Raw genomic sequence first — 12,870 nt, 5'->3', positions numbered from 1 at the left:
TTCAAAAAGGCACCCGAAGAAACATTTTCTCAAAATTTGAAGAAAATCTATCGAAAATCAATTTTTTCAAGAGTAGCAGCCGAAGAAATACCTTAAGTTCTATATTAAAAAAAGAACTATCGTTTCAAAAAAATCAAACGTCAATTAAGTATGAAAAAGAAAACCGAATGTCATGTTTTTAAAAATGAATCTCATCAGCTCTTTTTTTGCCAAAGATTTGAGCCTTAACGAAATGAAGTTTTCTGGAAAATCTTATGATAACGCTATAAAATGAAATGGAATAGGTGATAACATTCCCTCCCTCGAATCTAAAAAAAAAATTTGTGCTCATTCCTCACGTATTTCTCCTTTAATTCCGAATTTCCGACCTTGTACTTGGCTTTAAGTCGTGTAGCTATAATTTTTTTATTCATACCGAGAAAAAAAATGTTTAGAATTTACGATTCTAGAAACTAGAAGCGCATTGCAATTTGTACATTGATACAAATACTATAGTAGATTATATAGAAAAAAAGAAAAATCGTAATAATAACGATTATTACAAAAATATATCAGAAATTGGGAAACTTTTTGGTTTCCAAAAAAAAAAAAAAAATAAAAAAAAACGTAACCACTTTAAAAATTTGCACACAAAAAAAATTAATTAATTCCAGAATAATTATTAAATTCGAATGAACAAAAATCTCCATCATTTCAGTATAAGAAATCGACTGATTTAGATCATTTTTATCTCGTTTAGAGCTATTTTCTTTTATAACTTTCCCGAGTATTTCCCGGGAGATTTTCGTTATGGATTTTCAAGCGTTCATAAGCATTATACCTCTCAAACATCGAACAAATACTCCTGGGAGTCTACCAAGAAATTGGAAATTTTTTTTCAAACATCTATAAGAAAAAAGTCTCTTTAAAGTTGTTACGTTTTCTCCCCGCCCAAAAAAAAGAAAGAAGAATCGAAAAAAATGCTGTTTTACTGCCATAATGTTGTTTTTAAAAAATTTCCTTAAATATCAATTAGCTAGTGTTTGTATGCCAGTGTCGTTTCAATTTTTTCACGCAATCATTAACGAATTTAATGATTACGAAAAACAAAAAATGAACGGAAAAAAGAATCTAAAAGACTAATAATAATTGAAATAATCTCGTGAAAGTTACAATATTCGTGATTCGTGGAAACCTCTATGTTTATTATCAGAGGATAATTATCACCTGTAAACTCGAAACATTTTGTAACTCGATATTAGTCTCCCGTTGTTATTACTCCCACGACTGTTCAGAAATAATTAGCGACGATCATAAAAAGCGAAACATAGAAAGAGTGAGAAAATGACGAGTGAATGATTGAGAAACAAAAAACAATTTTTAACAAAAAAAAAAACTCGCTAGCATTTATTAAAATCGTCACTCTCCGTAGATTTATTGTAAAAAAAAAGAATCGTAAATTTGCACAGGGACGAGAAAACTTTGATCAGCCTTATGTAGATTTAAATTTAATCAGTGATCAATCATGGTTGTGTATTTTAATCTCTGTGAGAATTAATTCGAACCATATGCAAGTGAGAAAGTTTATTTACTTCTTCTTCTTCTTCATTGATAAATAATTAAATAACAGTTAAGAAAAAGAAACAAAGAGAAAATTTCTCGACATTCTTATAATTTTAAATTCATTCTTAATTTACGGTCATTAAATTATCTCATTAAAAAAACAGGCCTCGTAACGACTTTGAAGCACAAAATTGGTCGCTTCACAAGATTGAAGATCATTTCTAAATGCAATTATAAAAAATTAAATAATTTCGTCAGTAAAAAAATTATTTCTTCACAGGAATATAAATAATTTAAAAAATTTCAACTTCAAGCATTCTGAAAGTTAACTATTTCTAAAAATTAAAACTGCAATCCTTCCAAAATTTAATTATTTACAACAAATTTTAAATAAACTTCTTCTGTTAATCAATTATTTTGTTAATAATTTTCCAAAAGTTTATCGTGAATTCGATTATTTTAAAATTAAAATTTTAGAATTTTAAAGTTCAATTTTTTTAAAATTAAGACGTCTCATTTTGATTTTTCATTATAATTTTCGAAAAATCAATTCTTTCTATAATATTTAAAATAACTGGATTTTTATAGAGAATTTTATAATTTATGAAAATAATTGAATTTTTGCAAAGAATTTTACAATATTTCAAAATAATTAAATTCTTTCGAGCAATTTCATTGAAATTGGATTGAAAATAATTGAATTCTTGGGAAGAATTTATTTAAAATCTGTCAAAAAAATAAAACGAATTTTATTAAAATTTTCAAAAATAATTGAATTCTGGCAAGAATATTGAAAAATAATTTAATTTCTGCAAAAAAATTTATTACAATTTTCAAAATGAATTTAATTGTTTCGAAAATATTGAAAATAATTGAATTACTGTGAAGAATTTTATTATTTATGTAAGTTATTGATTTTATGTGAAAGAATCCTATTATTTATAAAAAGAAATTCAATTGTTTCGAGGAATTTTATTAAAACTTTCAATATAATTGAATTTTCATTACGAATTTTATTAAAAAATTTTTTAATTGTTTCGAGAAATTCAATTAAAATTTGTTTTAAAAATAATTGAATTCCTATAAAGAATTCTATCAACATTATTGAAAATTATTGAACCCTTTCGAAAAATTTTATTAAAATTATAATAAAAGTAATTATTGAAATCCTGAGAACAATTTTATTATTTAGGAAAATAATTGAATTCTAGGAAAGAATTTTATTGTGAAGTTTTTAAAAATAATTAAATTCCTCCGAAGCATTTTATTACTTACGAAAATAATTTATTGAATTTTTGTTAAGAAATTTTCAAAAAAATTGTTATCTTAAAAGGTTTAATAATAATTTGAAAAAAATCGAATCACCCGAGACTGGAAAAAATCATATATTTAATTAAAATTCGAAAAAACTTCGTATATTTTTAAGTGTGTGGTTATATAAAATATACCAACTCTTAAAAATTATTTTTTCTCTCGCTTGTACGTTGTTCGAAAAAAGTGTTTTTAAATTTCTTACAAATTATAAGACGAAAAAAAAATAACAAAACGCAACAGCAGTTGAAAGAAAGACATTCATAAAATTTCAATTTCTTAGTCAAATTTATCGCGATATTTGACCGATTTGTCAGTGTCTTATTGAAAGAAAAAATTCTGTTTTAATTTTTAAACAAACGGATAATTTTTAAATATGACTCAACGAATTTTAATATATAGTTTATATTAATTCCTTACAAATATAAAACTCTATAAGTGGAAAGAAACAAACAAATAATATTTGTTTTATTGCGTATATAATATAGATTATTCGTTTTTAATTATTAATTAATAGTATATATGTCATTAATTTTATTGAAATGTTTATTAGCGTTATGAAAAACAAGAAAAAAATTATGTATAATGTACAGAATATGATTATTAAATCATTGTATTGAATCAATTTGTGAATAATCCTACGACTCGCCTTTGCACATTTTTTATCGAGAGACCAAAGTTTACACCTCTTTCATTTTTTTAAATCAATTTTAGAATTTTGTTGTTGAAAATAAATACAGTTGTTTATATTTTATTGTACAGTTATTTATAATTAGAACAATTTTTTTTTTATTGTTGTTATTAAAAATATTATGTTTAATAATTTTGACAAAAAGTTAATTTATTTTACTCTTGAAGTTAATTTTGTAAATTTAATTTAGCATAATTTACGGATCGGTTTAATTTTTAATATTTAAGAAGAAAATTTTCAAAAACAAGTAAAAAGAGAGAAATTCCGAGTCGTATGATTATTGTGAATACACAAAAAAACTTCGATGTCCTAAAATTTGCTATTGCGCAATTGTTCAATTTTTTGGAAAATTGAATCTAATTAAAAACCAATATAACTTTACAAATATTCTATCAGTGGCCAAAGATAATTTTATCTCCAATCACAATCTCCAAGACGTTGATTTAAAAAAATTTTAATAATCCAATTAAAAGGAATATTATTTATTACAAAAAAAATCCTCTGTTAATAATTTTTTAACACATAAGTATTTCTTTGTCAACTGCATATCATATAAAATTAAGAGAAACAATTTTAACATTTTAAGATCATAAATTTTTTTTCACCCATTTCAATTGCAAATTCTTAAACTTTTTATAAATCTTTGAAAGATTCCTTGCTTAAATAAATAAATAAAAATAAAATAAAAAAATTCTTTTAAACAAAAATTTGAAATAAGTCAAGAAACAAAAGCAAGAAGCAAAAAAAACTTAGAACAAAGGTGGATAGAAACTTTGGTCTCACGACGAGGCTCTTAATGAATGGTCACTCAGGAATCAAGTTATAAATATAATAATAATAAATAATTTGAGATAAATATAAACACTTAGCAAAAACGATCTTTTGTAAATACGATTGATAATATATAGTTATAAATAAAAAAAAAACTTGTAATATAAATTTAAATAAATTGCGATCGACCTCAAAGAATTTTGAGTGCGAAAGGGATGAGAATGAAAGAGACACGAAAAAGTGACAAATGAGAGAAACAAAAAAAAGAAACAAAAATGTATGAAAAATCACATGAAAATGTTATTTCATCATGCATGACCAAATCATCATTCTTATAGCAAACAACGATACAAGTTGGCGCACATATGCGTATATCTGTGCGTGTCACGAAATAAAGATTATTAACATTACTTATAAAATCTTACTATTAAAAACATTTATTACCAAAAATCCTGATTGTCTTTTAAACAACTAATCTATAATCGTTGCCTTCCAAATTTCTATTCGCTATTTGAATTTAGTTCATTTTTCTTTACCTTTCTCTTTCCTATTTTTTTTTATAATTTTTCTTTTTTTGAAATGTTTTGTTTCAAATAATTACTGTATTTACTAAATTTAAATTATATTATATAAATTATTTAATAATTATTTTATTTATAATTAAAAGCAATTTTGTTTAATTAATTTCTGTTATTAGTAACCTTCAAAACATTAAAAAGTATAATTTCATTAATTTTAGAATTCAAAAACATTGGAAGAAAAACTTAGAAATTATTTTATTTTCCATCGTTTTGTGTTAAGAGCATTTGAAACTTTATGACGTCACAATTTGTGTAAAGCATGTGTTTTAAAACTGTGACGTCATAGTGGTTCAAATGCCCTTAATAGGTAAATTTTTTATATATTTTTAAAAGATAATACTTTTGTTAAAAAGTAAGATTTTAATTTTTCTAACTTTTATAATAGAAAATAATTTCATTCTTGCGTAGAAATTTATTAAAAAATTTTTTAAATAATTTAATTGTTTCAAAAAATTGTATTTAAATGATTCAGAATACTGAACTTCATTCGAGGAATTAAATATTCAAATTGTAGCGAAAATAATTGAATTATTATAGAGAATATTAACAAAATTTTTTAATAAAATGAATACCTACAAAAAATTTTATTATTTATGAAAATATGAATTGCATTATAATTAAAATTGAATTATTAAAGAACATTTTGTCAAAATTATTCAAAATAATTGAATTCTTTGGAGAATTTAAAAAATAATAGAATTTTCTGGGGAAATTTAATATTTACATATTTAAATAATTGAATTTCTGCAAACAATTTTCCTAAAATCTTCAAAAATAATTTAATTCATTTTTGAATTTAGAAAATAATAAAATTCAGTTCTATTGAGAATTTTATTAATTATAAAATTAATTGGATTTTTGCGAAGAAATATATTAAAATTATCAAAAATAATTGAATTTCTCCATCGAACTGAATTAAAATTTACAAAAATAATTTAATTCTTTCTTGAAATTTGAAAATAATTAAATTTTTTATTGTGAATTTTATTATTAATAAAAATAATTGAATTTTTGCGAAGAAGTTTATAAAAATTTTCAAAAATAATTGAATTTCTTCAATTTATAGTTTTCAAAAATAATTTAATTTTCTTTAGAATATTGAAAATATGTAATTTAAATCTGAAAAAGAATTTAATTATAATTTCCGAATTGATTTTAATTTTTTTGGAGAAAATTGAAACTTTTGTAAAGAATTTTATTTAAATTTTCAATAATATTTTAATTCTGTGAAGAAATTAAAAAATAATTTAATTTTTATGGAGAATTTATAATTTTCAAAAATAATTTAATTTTGTCAAGAATATTAATAAATAATTTCTACAAGAAATTTTATTTATATTTTCGAAAAATAATTTAATTCCCTCTAGAATATTGAAAATAATTGAATTCTGATGAAGAATTTAATTTAATTTAAAAAAAAAGAAATTTCAACAATAATAGTTATTGTTCAAATAATTTTACGTCCGTTATTAAATATTTTGTCAGATCATTTTTACGAGACAATAATAGTTATTATTTTGTCACCTATATAAATTTCCATTGTTAATTTATATTAATTATAAATTTACCTTATAATTAAAAGTAATTCAATTTTTTATTATTAATTCTAAAAACAGAATAAAAAAGAAAATAACAAAATAGGTTAAAAATACTAATAATTTAAAAATTTTATTTAACACGTGACAACAAAGCAACGTGGACCTTGGACAACAATAAGACTTTTAATATTTAAAAAAAATATATAGACAGTATTAATTTTATACTTAATTCAAATAATTCTAAATCAAAATTAAAACAAATCGTTAAAAATTTGTAAGAATTATGAGAAGTAAGAGCAAGTTGAATAATGGAAATATAAATAAACAAAGTGAACCTAACCTCAAAAATATGAAATCTTTTCCGTTTCATATTTAAAATACCAAAAATGCAATAATCCAAGGAATACACGTATAAATAAAAATGAAATTTCATAAAAATGAGAACAAGTCAAAATTGTATTAAATATATAAACAAAATGAACCTAACCTCAAAAAGAGCAGAAGTCTTTTTTGTTTTCATTTGCGGAGACATGAGAAAATTTCAATAAATTTAATTTTATAGACCGGGGACCAAAGAATTCATTTAGCCGTCCCTAACAAATTTTCCACTACAAATACATTTTTAGAGGCATACTTTCAAATTATTCCATACACATACACAATACCCGGCACGCCTGTGTACTACGTAACTTTAATCTCGAACCCAAAATACAATTTAATTCTTTATGCTCCCCCCACACGATAAATGTCGATATAAATTCTCATAGATACAATTTTTTAAAATCAAATTTCCCCTCTGAATTGTAGAGATTTTTATTAAAAAAATTTCGCATTTTAGAAAATTAAAAAAAAATATTCATAATTACCGGAAAGATGATAGTGATCGATATCGTGAGGTCGCTGGTATCGAGACTTCCGCCGTCAAGTCTTATGCGCATGTCACTGCCATCCGGAAGATCTCTTTCTGTCGTGGCATCTGGAGGTGAGTGGTTGTGCGTGTTATTCACGGAAGCAAAATTTAATCCAAAATTTTATAATTCAAGTAATAAGCATCCATTGTCAGGTAGAAATTTAATATTTTCGGTAAAAATTATATTTTACGCGTGTGTTAAAAGTTTGGTGAGTTTTTCAATAATTTCTAGTTTTAGAAAATATCTTCGGAAAATTATAACGCATGGTCGAATATACCTCGCCGGTTGCACCGCATGCAAAAACTTTGGCAAAGGCAAAAAAAAAAACGTTCTTCAGTATTTTTGCTACTTCCATTGTTAGTGTGTTTGAAAGGAAGTTTTTTTTTGTTTACCAAGAAAATAAAAGAAGCTGGGGAGATTGTTTCTTCTCTCCAAAACCGTTAGGAAAGATATCACCAGATGCATAATGGCGGTCGTTTGTCAGAAATCCGTTTGGCTTTCGTCACATTGCTCGACCTCCGCTGGATTTTTGTGTACTCTGTGTGATGAAAATTTCAAGTGTTTCTTAAAATATGCATTTCGATATTTATATCCATAAGGAAGATTAAATTACTAATCTCCGATTTCTAACTCCCGAAAATTTTCTATTGTAATAACTGAATTCCTGTTGTAAATTGCTTTTTCTTTTTCTGTCTCTAAAGCAAGAGGCGAAAATCCTATTCTGTAATTTCGAATTAAAATTTTGGATTTCCTGTCTAGAAAAGTAAATTTTGAAATATAAAAGCTCTTCCAATTTTTATCGACCATGTCGAGCCAAAATTAGCTTTAGTTTTTTTTCGCACTTTTCAAAATTCTAACCTCACTTATCTGCTTGAAAAATAATGTTCCTGCTGACATTTTCTATTTTTTTTCAATTTTCGAATGTTCCGGGAAAAATCGAAACACGAGCAACAAGTTCATTGTAACATCTGCTTGATGTAAATTTTCGAGTTGGAAGACATGTCTCGAAGTTTCTAGTGGAATATTAATATTTTAGAACTGGAAGAAATATTTTTTTTGCAACTGTTTTTTTCTGTACTTTTTTTTAAAAAAACATTTTCTATTTTTTTGTCGATTTTATCAAAAATTGGGAAATGTGGGAGAAAAAGTTTTGACAAGAAAATAGAAAGAAGGGTAGTAAAATATGTTGATTGAAAAATTGAAAGTAATGTTTTCCTCGTGATTGCAAATATTTTGCAATTCATTTTTCCCGGTGATTCATAATTTATTAGAAACGTGATATTGGGCGATGCTGAGCGTCTTGGTGCATCAAGTGCGGCTCCTACAAAATGGCCGACTCTGCCGTTCTCTCTGATCGAATATCCGCCACGTGGACATGAGACAAAGGAAATTACACGTTCATTCTACGAACTCGCTTTAAATTCAACTGTCATTAATTTTCCCCATCATTCTTTTTTTGTATTGATAAAAATTCTCGAACTACATAACCTATAAATGCAATATGCGATTTTTTCCCCCGACGTCGTGCTCAACCTTGAACTTAAAATTGGATGCTTATTTACTGAATTATCGAACTATTTTTTGTCTTATTTTTTTTAGTTGAATGAACACAATGATGATAAAAAATATTCTTCATTCGCGGTTTCCACCGGAGGATTCACGTCCATTGACGGCTTGAAGCGTCTGAGTGTTCATTTAATAATTAATTAATCAAACTTGAATTTAAATTTTTTAAACCAGTTTCTAATTGTTTTGTTATCTAAATTTTAATAAAAAAATTATTGTTTCAGTATTTTTTGACCAGGCTAAATATAACTAGACTCTAACCATGGGAAAAGAAAAGATCCATATTAACATTGTCGTCATTGGACACGTCGACTCCGGCAAATCCACGACGACTGGACATTTGATCTACAAATGCGGTGGTATTGATAAACGTACCATTGAGAAATTCGAGAAGGAAGCCCAGGAGGTAATTATCAATATTAAAAATTTAAATTCTAGAAAATCAAATTTTCAATGATGAGAAATAAAAATTCTTCATTCGCGGTTTCCACCGGAGAATTTGTCTTCAATGACGGTTTGAAGTGTCTGATTGATTGATATAAAACTTGAAATTAGGTTCGTGAATGAAAGGGGAGATTTTAACTCGTCATTTGTTTCCAGATGGGAAAAGGTTCCTTCAAATACGCTTGGGTTTTGGACAAATTGAAGGCTGAGCGTGAACGTGGTATCACCATTGACATTGCTCTCTGGAAATTCGAGACGGCCAAGTACTATGTAACCATCATTGATGCTCCCGGACACAGAGATTTCATCAAGAACATGATTACGGGAACATCGCAAGCTGACTGCGCGGTATTAATTGTCGCTGCTGGTACTGGAGAATTCGAAGCTGGTATTTCGAAGAATGGACAAACTCGCGAGCATGCATTGCTCGCTTTCACTCTTGGAGTGAAGCAGCTCATTGTTGGTGTTAACAAGATGGACTCCACCGAACCACCATACTCGGAAAATCGTTTCGAGGAAATCAAGAAGGAAGTCTCTTCCTACATTAAGAAGATTGGTTACAATCCAGCCGCCGTTGCCTTCGTTCCAATTTCCGGATGGCACGGCGACAACATGTTGGAACCATCGACCAAAATGCCATGGTTCAAGGGATGGCTCGTCGAACGTAAGGAAGGAAAGGGCGAGGGCAAGTGTCTCATTGAGGCTCTCGACGCCATCCTGCCACCCAGCAGACCCACCGACAAGGCTCTTCGTCTTCCCCTCCAGGTGCGTTCCTTCTTCTACCTTTTTTCTTTTTTTCTCTACCTTTTTTCTTTTTATGATGAGAAAACAAATACTTCATTCGCGGTTTCCACCAGAGGACCCTCGGGTTCATTGATGGCAGAAGACGTCTGACTTTCTTGAAAGAAATTTCTTTCTTTCTTTAGCAAAAAGGAAAAATTGTTAATCGAATAAATTCTTTCAGGATGTCTACAAGATTGGTGGTATTGGAACAGTGCCAGTCGGTCGAGTGGAGACTGGAATTTTAAAACCCGGTATGGTTGTGACCTTCGCCCCCGCTGGTTTGACCACTGAAGTCAAATCCGTCGAAATGCACCACGAAGCTCTCACCGAGGCCGTTCCTGGCGACAATGTCGGCTTCAACGTAAAGAACGTTTCCGTCAAGGAACTCCGTCGAGGCTACGTTGCCGGAGACTCCAAGAACAACCCACCCAAGGGTGCTGCTGACTTCACTGCACAAGTAAATACTTTTCCTCTCAAATTCACTTCTTCAATTCATTCATTTTTATTCTTTCCATCGAAGATTTTCCCGAAGGAAAATATTTTTTGAAGGAATGTACAAAAAATAACAAACTAACTTAAAATGGTTTGCTATTTGTTATTTTTTCGACAAATTGTATTTTTGGTTCAATTTTCAATATCATTAAATATATATAGATAGATATATTATATATATATATTAAAGATTTGATTTGAAGTTTGAAATACTAAAGTCCCTGATTTATTTTCGCAGGTTATCGTATTGAACCACCCTGGACAAATCAGCAACGGTTACACGCCAGTGTTGGATTGCCACACAGCTCACATTGCTTGCAAATTCGCCGAGATTAAGGAGAAGTGCGACAGACGTACCGGCAAAACAACTGAGGAAAATCCAAAGGCAATTAAATCTGGTGACGCTGCGATCGTGAACCTCGTACCAAGTAAACCAATGTGCGTCGAGGCCTTCCAGGAATTCCCTCCATTGGGACGTTTCGCTGTTCGTGACATGCGTCAAACAGTTGCTGTTGGTGTCATTAAGTCGGTGAATTTCAAAGACGCGACTGGCAAAGTAACCAAGGCTGCCGAAAAAGCCCAAAAGAAAAAATAACTACTCATCGCGCCAAGGACATCATGCCGGACAAGAAATACCGGCACATAGTCAATGTAGTTTGTCTTCCGAGTCCAACAATGAACTTAAATTCAATAATGGACTTTTCCTCAACTAACAAAAAACGATCAACGCGAAAAAACTTTCCCAGTGATGAAGAAATAAAAAAGCTCGTACTCCACCGCGGTGAGAGTATACAACTTTTATTTTTCTCCATCAGTCGGCAATTTCGTCTTTCTAAAAGATTATTACGACATTATTTCCATCGAAAGGAATTTCGCAGGAAAGGCGCGGCGGAAAGAATGTGTGTGCTGGGAAGGCAGACTCACAGGCTATTCTTTTTTCATCTCCGATACCCTGTCAAAAAAAAACGCTAAATAACATCAGCGATTTATAAGTTTAGCGCGATTTTTAATTATATTTTCTAATTATTATATGAAAATAAAAATCTTATATCTGCGATACTCGAAGCATCTCTTTTCTTTATTATCGTTATTTCAAATCGTTGTCATCGCTCTTTTATATAACAACAAACAAGAAAGAATTTAGAAAATATTCCTTAAAATCCTTTATATAGGGAAACAAAGTCTGATTTTTTGAACAATTAATTATTAAGGAATGACTGCAAATACTTCTTTTTTTTCTTATAATATAAATGATAGTTTCTTTTTTCTCGTGTTTTTTATAATGAGAATATTAAACCTGGTCTTAAAATATGTTATCCAGTCGACATCGAGCAGAAAGTTATAAATATCAATAGGTAGAGAAAATCTCTGGAATTTATTGGTGCCGGTTTGATTAATAATATTGTAAATAAACTATAAATAAATGGTAACAACGATTGAACGCGAATAAAGAAGCTTGAAAATGAAAATTTTCTGGATCTTTTTTATTTAAAAAAAGCGGTGGGCGACTGGAATAATTATTTCTACAAATTTTAAATTTGATAGATAATTTATTTGTTTGACTTTTTGAATTTTTAAACTAAAACTTGGAAAACAAATTGTTTTGCAAAGAATTTTTTAAAATTTTTTTATCTAAAATGAAATTTATTGAAATATTTTTGTTGATTAAAATTATTGTTTAAAAAAGAATTAGAAAAATTCGGAAATTCTACAAAATAATGGACTTTTTAGTTGTTCAAAAAAACTAAAAGTCCGAATTTTTATTTAGTCGAAAAATTTTAAGAAGGAATAATTAATTACTCAAAAAATTACAAGGACGATTCTCGAATCTTCAACTCCAAAAATTAAAATCGATTTAAAAATGCTCTTAAAACCGGATTTTAAAAAATTATTTACTATTCGGTAAGTATTACTTATAATTTTAAATATGAAAGATTATTAATATTTTTTTTGTATAATTTATACTAAATATGAAGATTTATTAATATTTTTTTGTTAATTATCAATTTTAATTATTATTTACGTAATTAAATTAAACTATGGAAATTAAGCAATTATATATTATAGATACTTGTCTTTGAATAGAAACTTTCTAAATTTATATTACTTGTAAATTAATTTTACAGTATTAAAAATTAAACAATAATAAATATTTTTCTATATTATTCAAATAAACATTCGTTTGCATAAAACAAAAACATATTTTTTAACATTATATTAATTTAAATGAGGATAAAACC

The 12,870-nt window shown here is 27.4% G+C and overlaps 1 protein-coding gene across 1 annotated transcript; it reads left to right on the top strand.

Moving 5' to 3' along the window:
• Positions 1-7,395: 7,395 nt before the first annotated feature.
• Positions 7,396-11,689, top strand: LOC122509867 (elongation factor 1-alpha). The gene is made up of 5 exons (XM_043624161.1): positions 7,396-7,416; positions 9,136-9,317; positions 9,512-10,120; positions 10,320-10,595; positions 10,869-11,689. Exons 2-5 carry the CDS (start codon positions 9,174-9,176, stop codon positions 11,223-11,225), a joined length of 1,386 nt encoding a protein of 461 aa, XP_043480096.1. The 5' UTR covers positions 7,396-7,416; positions 9,136-9,173; the 3' UTR covers positions 11,226-11,689.
• Positions 11,690-12,870: the final 1,181 nt, after the last annotated feature.

The sequence above is a fragment of the Leptopilina heterotoma genome, unplaced genomic scaffold (genome assembly GCF_015476425.1).
Source record: "Leptopilina heterotoma isolate Lh14 unplaced genomic scaffold, ASM1547642v1 Lhet_63, whole genome shotgun sequence".
NCBI lineage: Eukaryota > Metazoa > Arthropoda > Insecta > Hymenoptera > Figitidae > Leptopilina > Leptopilina heterotoma.
Note: the sequence above shows the minus strand (reverse complement) of the source record. Positions and strands in the feature narration are given on the sequence as shown.

What these genes read in the sequence shown, in the direction of transcription:
- LOC122509867 (XM_043624161.1), top strand. Translation starts at nt 9,174, where the DNA reads ATGGGAAAAGAAAAGATCCATATTAACATTGTCGTCATTGGACACGTC. An exon ending in CTCTTCGTCTTCCCCTCCAG is followed by an intron (nt 10,121 to 10,319) that starts GTGCGTTCCTTC and finishes AAATTCTTTCAG; the next exon opens with GATGTCTACAAGATTGGTGG. An exon ending in CTGCTGACTTCACTGCACAA is followed by an intron (nt 10,596 to 10,868) that starts GTAAATACTTTT and finishes TTATTTTCGCAG; the next exon opens with GTTATCGTATTGAACCACCC.